Source organism: Nipponia nippon, unplaced genomic scaffold, assembly GCF_047370975.1.
Source record: "Nipponia nippon isolate SJK-2023a ecotype South Korea unplaced genomic scaffold, ASM4737097v1 scaffold_18, whole genome shotgun sequence".
NCBI classification, from domain to species: Eukaryota; Metazoa; Chordata; class Aves; order Pelecaniformes; family Threskiornithidae; genus Nipponia; species Nipponia nippon.
In genome coordinates this window covers 8,709,156-8,729,768 of record NW_028262334.1, presented here as the reverse complement: position 1 = coordinate 8,729,768, position 20,613 = coordinate 8,709,156, and the positions used below count along the sequence as shown (strand labels likewise).

At 49.3% G+C, this 20,613-nt stretch overlaps 1 protein-coding gene across 17 annotated transcripts in view; it reads right to left on the bottom strand.

Moving 5' to 3' along the window:
• The window catches only part of FBRSL1 (fibrosin like 1), a 551,682-nt gene that overhangs the window by 92,590 nt on the left and 438,479 nt on the right, over positions 1–20,613 (bottom strand). For 13 of the 17 annotated variants that reach the window (XM_087754449.1, XM_087754457.1, XM_087754465.1 and 10 more), the window contains one exon: positions 8,972–9,025. The exons of the other annotated variants lie outside the window; for them this stretch is intronic. In XM_087754449.1, coding sequence (XP_087610575.1) covers positions 8,972–9,025 — 54 coding nt within the window. The remainder of the gene's footprint in view (positions 1–8,971; positions 9,026–20,613) is intronic. 17 annotated transcript variants of the gene reach the window in all.

The window sequence follows — 20,613 nt, the reverse complement described above, 5'->3', positions numbered from 1 at the left end:
CGTTTTTTTGGGATTACGGTTGCTTTGTTTTTTGTTTTTCATTATATACAGAGCTTACTCCACCAACAGCAGTTCTTAAACAACAGATGATGTCATTGGCCACCGCACCATGAATTTGGAAGACTAAGGACAAAGGGGAATTTACTACAAATCTGGCAACTCTCCTCTCCTGGGACTGTGACACGATAGAGGAAGATGATGGCCATGTTTACAATGGTCAGGGTCAGGCGATCCAGTGGTTTGCTCCAATACCCTGGCAGGCGTGAGACATCTAACTGGAGAACCAGAGAGTCACTGAAGTGGTGGGACTTGGAGAGGTCATCTGGCTCAACCTCCTGCTCAAACAGGGCTAACGTCTAGGGTCAAGCAGGTTTCAAAGGGCCTTGGTTAGCTGAATCTGCACGCATATTTTGGACTCATTCCCTCACTGTTCGTTTAAGTACCTTCCTTTCCCAGTGACTTTGACCCTGGATAGACCTGTACTTTTAAAAACTTTTTTTATTTTGCAATAAACTGGTGAAGAAGCACACATTGCTTCAATTTCCAATACAACCTCCGTACTGCTCTGTGTTCAATCTCAGAGAACGAACCTTCATACCTCAAACTAGCTGGGTTCAGACATCTGAATGGCAACTGGGAATAAAATTCCCCATCTCTCTGCCCAAATGGTTTCATTTAAGCAGGGCTGAACCTTAGCTTAAAACCATTTTCCCGACAAGTTTAAGTTCTAGATCAGTAACGAGATCTTCAGGAGGCACTCGCTGTTGAAGCTCGAGCAAGTGCGTGTTTCCAGTTTGCATGTTTGTTTAAGTAAGCGACAAAGATGGGGGGACCAAAAGCAATTCCCTTAACTAGAATTCACAAGTGCAACCAACTAGAAAATCTCCCGCCTGCTTGCGAGGAGGGAGTCAGACCTTCTCAAAGACTGAAAGCCGGCTCTGCTCAATGCCCGGCAGTACGTACAAAGCACCAAGTGTGAAATCCCGACCTCGCTGCAGTCAGTGGCAAAACTCCCATAGATTTCCTCAGGGCCAGGATGTTCAAACCTGTTCAGACAATTCATAAACCACCATTTCAAGGGCACACCTTTGCATGAGCTTCCCAAGGGCCTTTTGAGTTTTGACTTAAATGCCTGGATTATTTTTACAATTCCAGTTATGGGTTCTTTGTTCGCAGGGAGTTAAGCAATACAAAGAACATAGCGAGAGAACAATGGAGGTATTACCATGCATGATTTGTCTTTAAAAAAATTCTCTTTCTTTTCATGAAGTTATAGATCCAATTTCAGTCTTTATTATCACTTTGCCATGTGAGAAAGTGGTTCTTAATTTTAATAAAGGAAGGGAGCTTCATATTTCAACAAGAGCTAAAATGCTTCCTGCGATAGGGGAGGTGGAAAGCTCTTTTGCTCACAGCTACCGCAGACCAGATTCAGAGAGGGAAAGGGAAATAATCTGTCCACACTGAGTAAATAAATCTTGTCTAGGACATACCTGACGGTGGGCAGTAGCCCAAAGGCATCTTGTCCGATGAGGTAATTTCTGCCCCCTCCATTTTAAGGGAAATTAAGAGCTTGCTCTGCCAAGCACATATTAACATTTCACTTATCACCAAACTCGGGGGCCGAGCAAGTACGTATCCTACTGCAGTCTACAGTGCACTGCTGGACTAATAAACATCTTTCCACCACGTTAACTGGTCTGGAGAAAGAGCCACATAGGTAGCTTCAGAACCTTTCGCTAAGATTTCAAAGTAATTTTCTCCCTCAAATCTACATTGCCCTTAAGAAGCAGTCCGTGGTATATTTAAGGAGGTTCTCATTTAAAACCTAACTGCGTTCTATTTTATGTGAAGAATGACAAGTTTAACCCAATCCAGAAAACAAAAGTAAATAAGTGCCCCCACTTCACACAGGCTTGTGCAGTTTACCTTTGAAAAAAATAATATTAGAGGCCCACCACTCCCATTTCATGCCTCTCTATATATTTTAAACCAGAAACGCCTGTTGTGATTCATCAGCTGAAGCTTCGGGTCTATTCCAGTTTGAAATGTGTTATGGAAATTCCTTCTCCCCCCGATGATGACCAATAGCCCTATTCTTCTACAGCCTTTCCCATTAGACCCTGTTTACACTAGCGCTGGAGCCATAATAGCAAAATCCATCTTTAAACACGGTCCTCACTGGCAAGAAGCAAACATGGTTCTGTAAAATTGTGTTTAATATTGTTCTATCTCTGTCTGTTCTGGCAAAGGAAATGAAGTTAGTTGTAACCTGAGTAGCAAGAATCTGGTTTAAACGTGGCTCACGTGGCAAATGAAACAAAGATTTGATGCAACATACGTTCAGTAGCCGATTTGCTTTTGTCCAGTGCAGCATCTGGGGCACCGCCGCCAAGCAGCAGCCCTGCAATGCAGGCGGGGGCAGAGCCCCCTTACCTGCTGTCGGGGCCCATTTGTTCAACATGAACAAAAAGCAAAGTGAGAGAAAGCAGTTCACACACCACAGCTCTCTCATATTTTCACTTTTTTTTTTTTTTAAAAAAGGCTGAAAAATTTAGAGTTTTAGGGAGTGAAATATCATCTCCTCTGGTCCAGATATCAACGAGCTCCTTTCAGCCATGTGCGAGCTCTTCTTTCACTCCTCAACCTTGGCAAGTACAACACAACAAAGCGGAAAGAAATACAGAGCCCTTTGCAAGAGAGCCAACGTGGGCTGCAGCGACACGGTCATCCAAGCGAACAGGACTGTATACAGTGCCAATATTCTCGTTTCCCACTCGAAAACCTCAGGCACAGGTAGGCGAGGTGTCTTGCCCACCAAGGCCGTGCCAAAGCGCAGCAGACGGCCCTGGATGCCCCAGCCACCGGGGCACGCTGCCTCGGCATTGTACAGAGCTGCAGGAGCGTTCAGAGGGACAGCGTGTTATCCATTGCATTCTATACTCGGGATCTCAGGACGAGGGAGAAAGTAACCCTAAGACACCGGGAGCCACGTATGGAAGACATTTCTACTGAAATAGTCGTAACAAGACAATCAGCAAGACACCTCCTGACAAATTTCAAGCCAGATCCGAAGAGAGAAATGGAGAAACCAAAGCAGCAGAAGCAACTGGCGTTTGTATCTTCCAACTCTCGTGCATACAATTCCCAGCAAAGGGATTCAGCTACGATGAACAGGGCTCCAAGATACAGAAGCGAGATACAGTGTGTTTTTATGATTCTTTTCAGGTAGCCAAGTACGAAATCCCTGCCCTTCTCTCTCCTCGGGCCATTCAGCTTTTGCAGGTGATGGAAAGCCACTCTCCCAGCGGGTGGTCCTGCTCTCGCAGACCTTAATGCTTAATTGCCAGAAATCAATTCCAACCTCGATGCTCAGGCTGCTGCTACCCCGTCCCCCTTTCCACCCCTTTCTCTTTACACTGATCGCAGCCCAGGATCCTCTCATGTTACTAAATCAATCTTTGGACGCAGCACCTAGGAAAAACAAAGAGGCAGCACCAGACGCCGCTCGCTGCGGCCAGCGCGATGAGTTGATGTTATGCAAGAAGACCAGCCTAAAAAAAAGTCAACCCTGTGTCTCTGTGCGTGCGTGCACGTGCGCACACACACATGCCTCCTATTTTATTTTTTTGTTCAACTGGAATTAATCAGGAACGATAAACACTGTTTGTCTCCTGAAAGCAGCAGTGGGGGGATGAAATATGCCTCTTAAGCTTATCAGCTTCAGCGCCACTGAAGAGAAAGCTGGCTTCTAAGCCCCGGGATAATGGGCTGTCCTTTCAGGAAGGTATCAGAGGTCTCAGGAGAGGGAGACAGCACAATGGTGTGACCTTCAGCTAATAAAGCCCACCCTAGAGTCCAAAGAAGCTTGGGGAATATTGACAAAAGTTCATATTTACAACAGCCTGGACTCTTTCCAGATACCATTACCAGTTTAGAGAGCCGCAGCCTCTGTACGTACACTCACACAGGCTTTTATTCTGCCTCCTCCTTTCTTTCTTTGTTCCCATGCTGGCAAAAAAAATTAGTCAGAAAATGGCAATTCTTCTGCTAACAAGGCCCCACCAGCATCTTTTTTAATGACGAGAGTTATTTAAAATTTCAATTTCAACCTCAGCACTATCCTCTACTTGAAGGAGATTCAAGGCCTCTTGCAAGGATTCTCAGTGCGTCATCATGCTCATCAGGAAGAAAGCATATGTGTTTTTGTGGAAAATCTGCTGATATATTTATAATTCTTTAAACAAAAAGGCAGCCAACATATTGTAAAATGAGAAGGTTGGTTTTTTTTTTCTTTTTAAGTAGGCACTGGCAATCAATGCAGCCCCAGTCAGAAATACAAAACCAAAGCCTTTTCAGGCAGAAACTGATCCCCCCCCAGTCTGCGTTGCGGTTAACCAAATGACGTTTAGCCTATAACTAGAGTGCACAGGCATGACTGGAATACAAATAATAAATAATATTTTTAAAACTGTTCATACAGTAAAAAAAAGCCAATTTCAAAACATAAAAACTGTTTGAAGCAAAAGTTTCATTTTTCCGCCTCCTAAAGTAGCTCCAAAACAAATATATAAAAATAAAGGTTCGGAGGAAATCTGTTTTCAAGGGTAATTTCACTGAAATCAATATTAAATCTCAAAACATTTAATGGAAATAACATCTTCGGCAACAGAACTGTTTTGACCACACTTTTCAATCCAGCCATGCCAGCCTGCCATTTTTATTTATCCGCCTCATAATTCATCTTTGCCATCCTGAAACTAATCTTGCCGGGGTTCAGAAGGGATCCAGAAACTGGAACAGGTTAGAACTTCTCCCAGTAACACCTTTGGAAAGGTGCCTCTCTGTCTCGGCGGTCTCATTGACCCTGCCAGTCTTGCACAGGCGGGAAGAAGGACAAACAGACCTCTACGAAGACCACAAATTTCTTGCTTTTGCAGCCGTTGCTTTCCAGTGAAGATCCCGTTTCCACCTACAGCTACAGTTTCATCAGCTACACAGGCTCACAAGCAGTTTTCCGATTTCCTAGAGTTTTGGCCCAAGCACGCATTTTCTCTCTTCTCCTTATCCCACCCAGCCATATTCACTGTCAAGAGAGTTCAGGTGATTGATTACAGCCTGCCTGAATTCAAAGTAGTCAAATTAGACATTAATGTTGTGCTTAATGCGCTCGCACAAACAAGGTCGTTGGCTGCATCAAGACTAATAGGAGATGACACACACTGGGACCGCGTGGCCCAGGGGATGGGTAACGGGATGAAAAGTCTGCAGTTCACAGCCACTACTTCCAAATCAAGCCTGATCCTACAGACACCCTATCCCTGCGATGACTGCTCAGCAACCTGCCCGAGATCTGCTTACAGCACACACCCAGGGCAGGAGCACTCGGGTCCTCCACGACCCCAGGACAGAGGCACTGCTATCGCCTCGACTGCAGCCTAGTTTTGATCGCTGTCAAGATGAACTACCCCCGTCCTTGCTCCCAAACATTGCTCCAAATTACATTCATTCTCCCTCTAGAGGTGAGCTAACAAAATCAATAAGCAGTACTGAATTTAGGAGGTGGTGTAAAATACCAGGAAAGAAATATAAAGATTCCTAGGAAGTCAATAGTGCCATCAGAAAGGTGAAACCACGTTCATCTTGGAAAAATATCTACTAATTCATCTGTGGGGAAATAACACAGAACCATGATACTCTGCAAGAAAGTTGGAAAAGTGAAAGGTATTGGGTTCCTCTAGCAGGAACCTGTAGCTCTGCTTGGGAAGCTAGAGCCCAGCAGGGCAAAATACCCATTACCAGCCCACCTGAGGGCACGGGGGTGGAGAGGAGACTGCTGAAGCACAGTAAACCACAATTTTCTATGAGTAAGAGAAGGCGCTACAAATGATACCATGAAATACTTGGAATCGGTTTCCAAGACCATCTCTCTACGCACTGTTTCGAGGACGTGAGGTTATGTCTCCTGGCTGCCACCAAGGCTCTAGCTAAGTGCTTTTCATTGCCTAACCTTCAAAACAGAATTGTTTTATTTATAACAACAGCAAGTTCCTATTGAGAAGCTCCAGCAACAACTTTGTCTGGTTGTAATTTTATACCTGTTTTCCATGGCAGAACCCCTTGGCTCTCAGGAAACCACGGGGTATTAACTGTATCCCAGAGAAACAGGCAGATCCAGGACACGTCTTCTGCCGCGGTGGATGGGCAACTGCTCCGAACTGCTGCCCTCTTCACTTCCAAGCCCCGAACACTCAGAAAGTCTTGCTTTCAGGGTATGATTTTAATAATGAATATTGGAGATCACAGGCTGAAAAAACAAGCTCCGTCCTGAGAAGGTGTGCATAATGCCACCTGTGGCTGTCCCGGGCACGCTCTCCTGCGCCCTGCCTCTGAGCACTAAAACGAGAAACCTAAATGACCCGCTCGTGTTGCTGCATGACATGGCGCAAGAGCAAGGCTTCCTTGAGCCAAGAGGTAAAAAAAATTCAGGGCTTGAAATTGCAAAGAATTAAGACTTAATATCAGCCAAGACGGCAGCTGGATCTCAGAGGCCTGTTTCCCTCCGAATTTCTCCTTGCTGCCGTGACGCGCTCACACTGGAAATTTTCCCTTGAGCAACTGCCTGACTAAAATACAGCACACCCTTACCAGAAAGCCCTTTGTTAAAACATCTTTGCCATAAAGCTGCAAAACCTTGGCTCCCAAGTACATTAAATCCTTATAAACCTGCCTTCATTTTAACCGCGCAGTATTTCAAGACACAAAGCGCTTCTTCCGAGAGATAGCACTTTAATGAGGAAAGGGGTAAAATATATAAACCAACCCTCATTATAGCATAATTTCTAGGAGACAAGCATGTTGTTATAAAAAGAAGCCATGGCAATTGCATTTCACGTGGCTTGAGGATTTAATACTCTTAAAGAGCCACTGCTACTTTCAGCCATTGGTGGTGGTTTGTTTGGAACATAAGAGAAAGCAGCCAGAATTATGGGCCCACTGTCAGCTATATATTCTATATTCCGTAAATTGTTGCAAATGGTGGATTCAACTCTACTGCGCGCCCACAAAACGTAACGTAGATTGGACAGTAAGGGACTGACTACAAGTTACGGTGTATACCTTTACCTTTAAACCTCTGCGTTCTTAAAGGTTGTTGCTTTAAACGTCATGATGTAGCACGGACGTGGTAAATTACCCAAACCAGATCCAATTCATACCGGACTGGAAGCGCTTGTAATGATACAGCTTGTTCACACGTTAACAACAAAGTCAAAGAAACCCACCAAAAACCACCCTACAAGAAAAATCTCGGGTACTGACAAACGGCAGCGGTGGATATAACGCCATTTAATACCACCTGTCAGAGAAGCCAGGGGAACTGGCACATCAAAGGGGCTGCAATTGGTTTCCAAAAATGAGAATACTCAATTTTTTTTAAAACCTGAAACTCAATTGCTTTCTACAAAATGTCACATGGAACAAATCCCCCCAGCCAACTAGAAAAACGCTACTGGAAAAAACTGTTCTCCCAAAGGACAAACTATCTATCTATCAAAGGAGCATCCTGAATTACATCGGTCTGGAAGACTTTTAAACTTAATCTAATAAAAAAAAAAACCATTATTGATTACAGTTCTTCCACATTAGTCTTCCAGTTGTAACTTCTGAAATGAAAGCTTAGCAATGATTAGGTATTTACTACAATCAGTAGAGAAAAATAGTGAAAAAAGATGAGCGTAAAGGTCACCAGAGAGACAACATAATTCTTTCTTTTTTTTTTTTTTTGAGAGGGGGGAAACAAAACAAGCAAAAAAAACCCCACGCCCCCAAATAACCCCACCCCAAAGCCAACAACAGCGGGGGAATGCACTTCACGGCAGCTTTGACTTGAAGCACATGTAACACTGACTGATGGATACTGAAAGTGAAGACACCAGTGGAAAATTAAACCCAACCAAGCACCAAAATTGGGACAGTTTTTTTCTGTTTCTTGGTACTACTTTAGAAAATTATGCAAGAAGTGTCAGAATTTCAGCAAATGATCATTTTAGCTACTGTCACAGATCTGGGTCAACAGCAGGGTAAAAGGCTGACATGGAGCCGATGCCCATAACCCGGGAAGGATAAGCATTCCCTCTCATCTCTTCACTGCAGCTCGTAATGAACGGAATTCGGGACCGAAGGGTGCTTGTTCTCCCCGATTACCAGAAGGTTCAACACTCACTACGTGGCTATGGCGATGGAGCAGCACTCCTGATTGCAGTTCTCAGAGAGGATGTCTGAAGAGAACAGAATACAACCACCCTTTTTCTAAATACAAAATCAATAACCTTGCCTTTGGGTCCTGTTTCTGAGCTACTTTTACAATTGTCATTTCTACTGATGTGACTCTTCTTTCCGTGCTTACAGTAAAAGGATAACGGCTTCCTCCCTCACCATCATCCCTCCCTTGTAAGTCACAGGAGGCTTTTCCAGCTCTTACCAGCTTTGCCACGGGAGAAGACAGCAGGCTGGACGAGTCTGAGTCAGCATGTCAGCACACAGCTTATCGCAGGACGTCCGGCATTAAGGTACCCCAGCCTAGCACGTGCCTTTCCTTAACTCAGCTTTTACTTTAACATTTTTCTGCTTGGCTGTGCAACTAAACCTCAAGGAAGAAGATAACTGCAAGCAAGTGCACATGCTATTTTGTTTTACAACCTTCCCACTTCCTCCCTTAATAACAGAGGGTTTGGGGTGCTAGAAACGAGAAGCCTTATCACAAACCTGTAATGAGAACCTGAGCTAACAGGTTAGCTGACATGGAACTGTTAACAGTGAACTGGCTTGGAGACAGTGGGGGAGGGAAAAAAAGAGGGGGGGGAAGGGAGACAGAGAGAGCGAGAGAGACAGAGACAGCAACCAATTCAGCTGCGAGAAATCAAGCTAAATCAGTCCCAAGTGCCCATGTTGGAGAGACTTGATCTCATACCTTGCTTGTTATCAAGGCACTCCTGATACGAGTCAGCTCCAGTTCCGTTGCGGTCTACAGACAAAACAAAAAGTTTCATTCATATCAAACATAAATATTAAAAACTTCTCAAATGGCAGCCTTGCTGGAGCAACATGTTACGTGCAAATAGCGCTAGTTCTTTAGAAGGCCATGCTGGTTCGCTCACATAAACTGTGACTTGTTATGAACAAGCTGCAATAAACTGACACCAACCCGCCACGAGACATTTATTTCTGTCCCGGGCAGCAGGAGCAGGGTGCTTTCTTCGCAGCCCTGCCCATCTGTCTCCACGCTGGTGAGGGCCCGGGAGGGGATTACAGCTGCAGCTGCTCTGAGTAAGCTCCTGAAGCACATGGAAGGTGCAATACTTGCAGTTGAATCTCCCATCGCACTGTCCACTCTAGGCCCTATGAAACCACCGGTTAAACCAGCAGATCCCGAGCTACGGTCTGGAATAGACCTCTCCGTGGCTCGCGGTGCTGCGCTCCCTTTTGGGTTTTGGCTACTACAGTGTATTAAAGACAACTGAAAAGACGAGAATATACTTCCCAACTCTTACTCTTGCACGAAGCAACGTGGCTGTAGTTACCGCTAGGGTTATTTGACCCAGCGGCAGGGGAGGAGTTGGTCTGTGCCATGACAACGGGGCAGAAGCTGAGACTCCTGTACTCGCGTGTGCCCCACGCAAGGAAGAAACCAGACAGCTCCCAAAGGCAGGTGTGCTCACACAGGTGGCACTTCACAGCCAGCACGGGTATCGCCTAACAAAGCCCTTCGTCTGCATTAGAGGGTCAACGAGATCTCATCGGCCGTGTGTGAAAATGGTTTAAACTGCAGGTTAGCAGAATCAGGTTACAACACGGCTTAGGCCTCAAAAACAAACCAAAGAATGTTCCAGTGTGGCTTCTCCTCCTGCTTTACAATCCAGTTCAACCACAAAAAAGGTCTGGATGGTCCTTGAGAAGAGATATTAAACACATCTGTAAGCCCTGGATAAACTAACGCTCTTTCAGCAGCTTACATGCACCTTACGTATCACACCAAGTATGAGGAATGCCACAGCTGAGCCCACGCCATAGGGGTTTGCAGACACTAAGGGTCCTCACAGAGGGAATGTTTTGTACATCACACATGTAAGAACGCACGCGGTGCTACAATCAGTCCTGTTGTGTAACCATCAAACCACGCGATCAGGCCACCCATGGCACAGTCCTCCCTCCAGCTGCACCGCAGACAGCTCCTCTCCGACAACAGTTTTATCCATACGGTGATCACGACTAATGAAAAAGCCACCGCTGTGGGACCTGGTCAGCACCCTGTTAGGCTGACCTGGGCGAACAAGCTATCCACTCCAGTAAGCGATTCAGTCTCACCATCAAGAGAACCAGCACAACAGCAATGGGTTAATTTCTTCCAAGATGCTCTTCAGGGCCAAAAGAGTAGAAATACTGCTCACAACAGAAAAGAGACGCTACCGAGAACACCTCCCGCCGAGACACCCGCAAACAGCTCTATTTCTGCACCTCCAAAAGCTGACCAGCCCCTGAATACGATGGCTTGTGGGCATTTCCCACGCGTGCAAACGCATTCCCCCGCAAGCGGCCCTGCCACCTTTGCTCAGCCAGCAGCTGGCGATAGCTCCTTGAACGTACAAAGAGATCCAGATCAGAGTTAAAAGGCTTCACATTCAGCAACAGTATTTAATGCACAAAGAAGCAAAAATTAAAGTTGCCCCACCGTTTGTGTTGTGTAAATCCCAGATAATACATCTTCTCCCTAATCCTAATGAGGCCTTCCTATTAAAATCTTTATCGGCTCTGCAGATTGCCCAAAGGCTCATCAGTTTCCCTATCTCTCAGTACCAAGATCTGCTTTAACTTTTACAAATAGCTCTAAGATATTTCTCAGCTTATCAGCATTGCCAAGCAGCCTGTCTTATCATTACTATTGCAGATAAAATAAATGAGCTCAGGATGATATGAATAATGGCATTTTCTGTAGGCTGGTTTCCCATTACATTTTCAACAGACTGTAGATTTAAACTTCAGCACAAAAGAAAAAAAATAAAAAAGAAGCAGAGGGGGAAAGGTGGTGTGTTTTTTTTTTTCCTTCCCATTTACCTTCACTGTCTTAGATCGTAGGCTGCAGTTTTAAGCTCACCTGATGCGTGCTAGTAATTAATTTTGAAAGGGAGCAGAAACACCTCAGCTCTGCTTTCTCTGAAGACCAAAAGCACAGTTACTTCTGGGATGTTTTTTCAGCTGCATTTGTTGGAGAGAAGCAAGGGCTAAATTGCACTCTGCCTAATGAAGCCATCTTCATTAGTTTGCTCCTTTCCCTAGCAGGCTAGGAATACCAGTCAGATTGGGAATTGAAATCATGAAAAGCAACAGAACTGCATTTGAATTAAAAGACTAGGCTACAAAGGTCTCCGACGTCTGCTCGGGGCTGATTAGCACGAGGCGCGTGTGGCACCGTTGCGGCACAGAGCGAATTTTACAGCGCACGTTCGCGGATGAAGGCAAAGCGTTCGCGGGAGGCGAGGAAGCCGGAAGACTAACGCGTCTCCCCCTTCTCCTGACAGCAAGCAGGGAGGTCGTGTTCTGGCAACCATTTTCTGCCTGGTCCCTGCAGCAGTCACTACAGGGTTAAACACTTCCCGCTCCCCGAATTCCTAGCCCTGTCACCGTATCGAGGTTATCCCTTATCGGCAGTGACAGGTGAAAATTCATCTCCTAATTATTTCTTGCTGCGTAATCTGCGCTGAAGTAGTAACATAAAAGGATTACAGTACCCCCTCTCTGCCAGAGAGCCGATCATCCAGGGAGACAGAAGGTGTGTGGTAAAGAGATATTTATGAAGGATTTCCAACCATTTTGAATGCAGACTATAACTTATAACCTACAGCTTCGGAGTAAGGATCTACTTGCAGGTATCTTAATAGCCTAAACGCTTTTTATTGTTGATTATTCCATGGAAAAAACCCCAAGGTTTATACCCATTATGTCCCTTTGGTATAGCCGTTACTGCAGAAACAGCATCCACGTACAGATGTTTTTTACCCCCCACAGAAACATTATGGCAAACGACGTACCCAGCTTGCTTTAACTTAATATTAAAAATCTTGTCGCTGCCTTCCACAGCAATTTAACTGTAACATTTTTTCCATAAGAACGTAAACTAGGCTGAGTACCTTCAAAATTAAAAATATTTTTTTAAAAAAAAATCTCATTTTGTAAGCAAGCTAGAAATATTTTTGGTAACAACATAAACAGCCACCTTGAAATGCTGTCTTCATGTAAACTCTAACTCCTCTCCTGCCACCCACCAAAAAGTAAGGTTTATTTTTACAGCATTAAAGAATACACATTTTATTTATCTTTCACCCGTTCAATGCAGGCCTATAAGGTACAAAGGGATGTTTTGGACAACCTGTTTTTCTATATCCATGTAAACAGCACTATCCTAGTTTAAGTTTACCAGAACCAACGATCACAGGTTGCCATTCTTACAGTTTAAAACGACATCAGCTACCCTGAGAGATGCTCTGATGCTAAACCGTGCCTGTGGGACGGTTAACGCGGGGGTCAGCGTCTGTAAAAGTCTGGCCGGGCAATGGGACAGGGCAGGGAGGAAGACTCCCACCCCAGCGTCACCATCGGCAATCAAGTCCTTCCACCAGTATCAGTCACATATATTTCCAGTTTCCTTGGTGGTGACCTTTTCTACAGGGTGCAGAAATGTCATTAATTCCTTGATGCAAACTCTCAGTGCTTAAATCCAGCTCCATTTTCCGCCTTTTTGGAAAGCCAAGCCCTGCCTCAAACTTTGAAAGCAACACGCTGGTCAGCAGTGAGCAGCCACCACTCTGCTCTGCATTTCCAGTGATCAGGATCTGGCAACCGAGTCAAGGTCAGGTGAATCAGGACAGATACCCGACACTAAACCGAGACGGAAAATAAAACCATCGAGAAGACACTAAAATCGTGACTGTCCTAGGAAAGCCAGCCACGCCTCATCAGCTGCAATGTGCCCCGGCAGCCACACGGTGGCACACGAAAGACTACTAAATATTATCAATGAAACTGAAATCCGGGCCTGGGCTTCAAAACAGCCATTGCACCTTTAACTTCCTAAAAATCGTGATAGCTGTGCAAACCTGCCTCGATTACCGGAGCCTCCGTCAGGGGTCACTGCGACTCTCCGAGGAACCCGCAAAGCTGGAACGCATTCGTAACTCCAGGGACAAAAGCTGGGCAAGCCATTCGAAAAATCACGAGCATCACCAGCGCTCGGATTTTAAATGAGCGACTCAAATGAGGCAAATTCCCCAGCAGTGACAGAGGTGTTAAGATCGTTCACCTTTTTGCTCTGTTGGTTTTAACACCTCCGAGCCTGCGCGGGGCAGGCAGCCCGGCCCGCGCTCCCGGAGGCTGACCGCTCGCTCGGGGCTCCGAGCGTGAAAAACGCTGCAGGGCAGGTGTGTGGAAATGAATTATTTTCCTGTTTAAGGCAATTGCTACTCAAAACGAAAGGCTGTATTTAAGTCATTTTTAACAAGTGCTTTCTTCTCCATCTGAAAGGCAGCTCCTAGGCAATCCTGAGGATATTACGAGGATTCTGAAAACACGCGTCCAGCTACCAAGTTTTATTGAATCCACCACCTCACGTATATGCATTTCTATATATTTCATTTTTACCCGCTTGAGGGTAAGGTCATTCGTGTTTACACCATTAAGCCTAGAGATTTTATCTTCCTCAGGACCTATTTTCAATAGGTAAACAGAAGTAATTTAACGAAGCCTAGAACAGAACACGAGCCCTTAATGGTTTACCCTTGGCGTTAAATAAGCAAGGAAATTATTCACTAGCATCTCTCATTTTGTGGACGTTTTAATCTTACGGTTACCAATCTCTTACGTAGTCGTTATGAGAACAAAAGAAATGTGTATAGAGGCAAAGCACCCACCTACTAACATATCAGCCCTGCTTTTAACAAGCCTATTTTTCAGTAATATGTTTTGCTTATGGAAATCTGAAGAACAAATTCCTATCCATAGGCATTTTCCCCAAATGCTCCATCACCAACCTCATTATGCGATACAGCAATTCTCCCAAGGGGTATTATGTAATGGCAACCCCTCCTTCCTCTCCCTGCGGAGCATATTTCTCATTACATCTCCGAGTAATTGATCAGTCTAGGAAATAATTTCTGGAAAAACCGTATGTTTCTTTACCTAGTTCGGAATTTCCATCTTTATTCGGAAGGATAAAAGACTGCAAGAAACCCTAACATTTCCATTTCTGATGCAGACTGCCAATCTGTGCTCAAACGTGCTACTAAGCAAAGAGCGACGCATTCTTGTACCTGCCTGATTTCAGGTCTTGCAAAGTCATAAAGTCATTAAAATTAACCAGCTTACACCTCCTACTCCGATGGTACAAATGATGTGACTTGAATCTTCTGCAATGGCTTTAAAAGGACTGCTTCATGTTCAAATACACCCGGACACCACGATCCCTAGCTGTTATGGGTCACTCAACACAAGGGTGCTGGGAGTCAAGGGGAAAAGAAAAAAAAAAGAAAGAAAAAAAGGAGAGATTCAGGGCAGAAAATGCCATACACATCTGTGCTTTCCAAAAGCACGGCACAGACCGGCTCACGGAGGGACGCAGCCCTTCCCATTGCCGCTTTGGCCAACAAATCTCCATTAAACAGCTTAACAGCCTTTAGCTTAAAAAGTACCAGCAGCGAACCCCAACGTTTACACTCCCGACTGAAAGCACTTCAAATCGCAACATGCTTGCAAAATCGGAGCAAAATAAATATCAACTACCCTGAACGCCTGTAGTTTATCCCTGGAATTCGAAGCACCCTCCCACCCCTTTTTTAACTCCAAAATACCAGAGCTGCGCGTGACGCTGCTCTTGGATTTAGCCAGCGCAGGCCACGAGGTCCGACAGATGACTGCGTGTCCCGACAGACGACTGCACGTCCCGACGGAGGAACACCGGGGTGTATTTTGCTCCTTCGCTTGTTTGTGAGAACAGACTGCCCCTCTCTGATAAACAGGGCTTCAGGTTTCACTCAGAATAACCCACCTTCCAAAGAAAACAAAACAAAACAAAAAAATCACTCTGTACTAGCGAAAACTTGGTATCCCACTAAATAAAATACTGCCTTCCTTGTTGCGTAGCATGAATCTCCGCTGGAAAAGAAAACGAGGCCGCCCAACCTGCTGCCTTTTGGCTTTAGCAGGGGGCGGTTTGGGGGAACCGTTGTCAGCGAAGAGGGAAATTCTTGCAGCGAGCACCAGCAGCCTGCCACTTGTGGGAAGCCAGGGCTGCGTGCAGGAACCAAGCACCTCGCCCCTCTAAGTCCGTACGGGGGGAAAATCGGATTTGTACATAAACGTAAACCTCTGAAGTCAATTCTGATCAGGGATGACCAGAGATGTAACTCTCTAGCAAGAAGAACGGGAAGACCCTATTTTCCTGCAGTACCTTAGCAGCCTTTCCCCGCTGAGCGAGGCTTTCTTTCAAGAACTGATAACGAAGTAAATAATTCCAGTTTCTGCGGCACAGGGGAGACCAGTTAAGGACGATCTCCAAGACGCAAAGCAATCACTCAGAACAGTAACTTACATAACAAGAAATTATCTTTGTTACAAAATTAGGTTAAAAGGACCTCGGATACTGTAACGTTACAAAAAACCAGGACATGCCTGGAGAAGATTAGCCAGCACGCAGCCTCCCGAGATAAATGCGCAACTTCAAGAAGATTTCACGAGCCTAAAAACCAGTTTAAATTTCCAAGAGAGGCACAAGCCTTCGCCGTGTCCAAAGGTCCCTCTTGCCTTCCCTCTGCCCCCGCCTTGTTCCCCAGCTCTTTTTCCAAACCATCTTTAGTTAACCAATGACCTGGAAATCTTACTTCGCCCCCGCCCCCCCCCCCCCCCTTCAAATTTGTCGCTTTTAAACACACAAGGTTTAATTTCTTAATTGGATTAAATTTTCCTTTCCCGGTAAGCAGAGGGGGCGCGGGGGCCAGCACAACGCCCCGTGTGCCAGCCCGGCCGCACAGCCCGCGGGCTCGGCTCCTTCCTCAGGCCAAAAGGCACATGGAAAAAAAAAAAATAAAAATCCGCGAAGCCCATGCTGAAACTTGTTATTCTTTGTGCCTGGGGGGGGCTCTGGCCTGCACCGAAGGGGTTAACCGCCGGGCAGGGGTTTTGGGGTCGGTGGCGGCTGCTCCTCGCCCAGCCCGCCCGGGAGCGCCCCGAGGCGCCGGCCCGCCGAGCCCCGCCGCCGGGCACGGCCGGGGGGAGCGGCCCCGGGGAGCCGAACCCCGGCGGGGGGGGGGGGGGGGGCGCAGAGGGATGCGGTGGCACCGGAGGAATGTGCGAAACGGGGTGGGAAACGGCAGCCTGGGAGCACATCGCGCTCCGGCAGCTCCTGGCTGCCACGGCTCTTTTTTATTTTATTTAAACGCGCCCAATCCCCCCCCCCCCCCCCAAACACCCAACAAACCCCTGCTCCATAAATCGGTACGGCGAGCTCCCGGGCTCGCCTGCGGGGACGGGGAACCGCCGGCTCCCGCCGGGGGCGAGGGGCGCGGACCCCCGAGGGAAGCGGGGCGGGGGGGGGCGGCGGCGAGCGACCGGAAAAATCAAACCACGCCGCCGGCAGCCCCGAGAGACACAGACACAAAAGGGGAGGAAAAAAAAAAAAAAAAAGAAGAGAAAGAAACACACGCAAAAACCGCACGCACGCAGCCATCGCACCGGGCGGAAAAGCCGGCGATTCCCCTCTCCCGCCTGACCGCAAAGCCGCCGGGCGCCCCGGCTCCCGCAGCCCGCCCGAAAAACGCCTCCCCCGCCGGGCCGCGGGGGCCGCGCAGGGCAGGAGAAGCCCCCGCGGGGCCGGGGGGCCCCGGCCCGCCCCGCCGCTACTTACCCCATGGCGAGCCCCGCCGGCGAGCCGGGCCCCCGCGGGCGGATCCTCCGGGCGCGGCCGGGCGGGCGCGGAGCGGGGCCGCTCGGGGCCGCCCCGCAGCGGGGCAACGCGGCGCCCGGCGCGCAGCCGCCCCGGGGGTCCCGCCGGCCCCCGCCGCCTCCTCCCGCCGCAGTCCTCCGCCGCTCGCTCCCGGTCCTCCGGTCCTCGGGGCTGCAGGCAGCGCGGCTCCTTTCCTTCCTTCTTTCTCCCCTTTCCCCCTTGTTTGTTTGGTCGTTTGGGGGGGTTCGGGTTTTTTCCTCCTCCCCCCGGCCGAACCCGGGGCTCGAAGTTTGCGCCCCCCCCCCCCGCCCGGCCCCGGCTGCCGCCTCCCCGCCGCCCGCTCAGCCCCGCAGCCGCCGCGCAGCCGGCGCTACCGGTCCATCACCCGCGGGGCCGCGGCGGGGCGGAAAGCACCGAGGGGGCGAAGAGCCCACAGACACGCCAAAAAAAGGCAAAAAAAAAAAAAAAAAAAAGAAAAACCACACAAAACCAGCCAAAAAAGCGACGCAGGCGGCTCCGGCCGGCATCCGACGAGGGAGCGCAGGGGGAAGGATCAGCGCCGCAGGCGGCCCCAGCCCGGCCCCATCTAGGGGCTTCCCCCGGCGGCGGATTTCTTTCGTTCTTTCTTTTTGTGGTTCACGCCTCGGTAGCCATTATTCCCAAACATGGACGAGGAGGGACCGCGCCGAAGCCCCGCTCCGCTCCGCTCGGCTCCGCGGCGGTGGCGGTGCCGCTCCTCGGGCGCTCCGCGGCGCGACTGCTCCGCGCGGCCGCCGCCTCCCGCCCCGCGCCCGCCCGCCGCCAGGCGAGACCAATCCAGCCACGAGACGCGGATCCCCGCGCGGCGCGGCTCGCGCCCGCCCGCCCCGCCCCGCCGCGGGGCACGCGCCGGACCCGCCGTCGGGGCAGCGGGCGCGCGCGTGCACGCGGTCCCGCGGCGGGGGCGGGGGCGCGCGCGGTGCGGGTGCGCGCGCTCAGCCCGTGCCCCTGTGCATTGTCTGGGCGCGCGCAGGTGTGCGCGAGCTCTGCGTGCGCGGCCCGGCCCCACGTGCACGGGGCGCGTTTGCGCGTGGCCCGGGTGCCCACGGTGCGCGCGAGCCTGCAGGCGCGCAGCGCGCGGGGGGCGCGCGGCTTCGTGCGGCCCGTGTGCGATCTGCGTTGGCGTGAGCGGTCAGCGTGTGCGTGGCTTGCGTGTGCGCGGCGCGTGTGTGCGTGCGCACAGGCTGCACATGCACGGCGCCTGCGTGTGTGCGCAGTCTGTACGGATGCGCGCGGCCCAGGCGTACGCACCGTGTGCATGCCCGCTGCGTGCAGTTTGCGTGTGTGTGTACGCGGCCTGCGCACGCAGCCGGTGTCTGAGCGTTCGCAGCAGCGGTGTGCGCACGGTGTGTGTGCGGTCTCTGCATGCACAGCGTGTGTGTGTGTGTGTGTGCGCGCGCACTGGGCCAGAGGGTGCATGGAGCATGTGTTAACGCTCCCTGCACGCACGGGCGTGTGTGTGTGTGCACGCATGGTGTGCATGTGTGCGCACACTCCCTTCCCCGCCCCGTTCCGCTGATGGGCCGGGCTGGACGCCTTTCCCTCCATTTCCCATGCTGCAGCCGCCTGCATCCCTCAGATGCATTCGGACCCCGGGGGATTTGGATCCCGGCGGAGGGAGAAGAGAAAAGCAAAGGAAATGTTTAATCGTGATTAACCTTCACATTGCAAAACAGTCGTTAGTAGGTGTATTTAAAATATAATCACTATTGCAGTGATTTATAGGTGCTTTAATAAATGGTTGATCAATGGCGACGGGGGCCGACGGTCCACGCTGCCTGACACGCCTGGTTAGCGCCTGCCGCAGCAAACGGGATTCACGGGGACGGGGCGAGCCCTTGCACAGCCTGGGCGCGCGGCCCCCAACCCAGCCCGCGGCCCCGCGCGCGCCCCAAACCCCCCGTTCTGCGCCGCCTGCCCGCGCACGGCTGCTCTGCGGCGTTCGGGGTGTCCGCACGCGGCCCCGGCACTGCGGCCCCGGCACTGCGGCCGCCTCGCGGGTCGGGGAAGGGAACCGCCTGAGCGGGGTTTTCAGCTGCCCTTGAGAAATCATCTGAAAATCTTCGGGGAGAAAGGCAGCAAACATCTGTATACTGTTAAATCCATTAGATGTGTTCATTATTTTATATTGATTGGTGTATCACTACACAAAGTTAATATATTGTGATTATTAGTATATTGTTAAATCATTAAATACGACAGCAGACGCAATAAATAATTTCCAGGGGATCTCTGCTGACATTTAGGAATTGATGGGTATGTTTTTCCTTTTGCATCCTGGCTGACTGCAGGACTGCAGCGACGCTCTGCCTGCTCTGACTGATCTCCTTCCCCTGCTTCCCTTTGCAAGTAAAGGCAGCAGAAAGAGCCTGCTCCGCCATGCCCAAGTTTGCATTTTAAAAGATGAAGCTGAATTAATACGAGCCGCAAAGAAACCTGTTGGACAAGGATATTCAAACCACTTGCGTGAAACGGGAGCCGCGGGAAGGATTTCCAGCAGAGGCCGTATCTCGGTGCTGCTGAGGGAGAAGAACACCCGCTTGCAACACCGACGGGATTTTCGTGTGAAAATGCAAGGACGGAGCTGCCCTTCCGCCGGCAGCGCCTCCACCTGCGTCCTGCAGCTACCCATCCCGGCGGCTCTCCTGACTCTGCAGCCCAGGAGCGAAAGCATCCCCAAGCCCCCAGCCCAGACTCCAGGTCACCGGGGGTCGTGGATTTATGGCACAGCTCCTCATGAAACAGCAGATGTTGGCGAGCGCGCACATCTGTATCTTTACAGCAGGGGAGCTGGATGCCAATCAGGGTTAATTCGGGATAAATTTACAAGAGCGCACAGCATGACCCAGGGTACCTCTTTATTGGCCTACTACAGGCCTGCTAAATGCATTGCTCGGCTACTACACATTAAAGCCACATGAGCTCCTATGTTCAAAATGAATTTTACAGGAAGACACGGGGATAGAAAAAGGAGGAGAGCCTGTGTCACAAATGACATCCAGATGTGAAAACACTGTAAATACAAACATCAAAAGGCTCACCCCTCCACATTCTGCAAAGACAACACTGGAGAAAGGACTTGCTGCATTTAAACAAATATTCTCGGCCAGGAAGCCAAGGAGCCTGCTGTCCCCGGTGCGCAGCAAGCCCCCACGGATCCGAGTGGGAATCAGCCATTCGTCAAGGCAAGGACGCAGCAAATACCACGCCGTCCGCCAGACGGTCCAGCCTCGGATCAGGGACAATGAAACGGATGGAAGGGGAGGTGTTTCCCTGGGAAGACCAGAAATTTAAATCTAATAACTCGAATCTGAGAACTGCACTCCAGAAGGCAAGTGATTATTTAGATAAAGTCTCCAGAGCTATGACATCCTCCTTACTAGAATCGATATCATTCAGGGATGGCTCTTAAGCCCTGCCAGTTGCATGAAATAACTAAATAAATTGGTGCCTTTTAAAGCCTTGGTATTCGCCACAGTGACGGTAGGACTGGGGTGATATCCTAGAAAATCTGGGATATCTGGTAAACCACTCCGTAACCTTGTTTTAAGAAGAGCAGGCAAATGAAAGGCCGTTCCCCCAGAAGG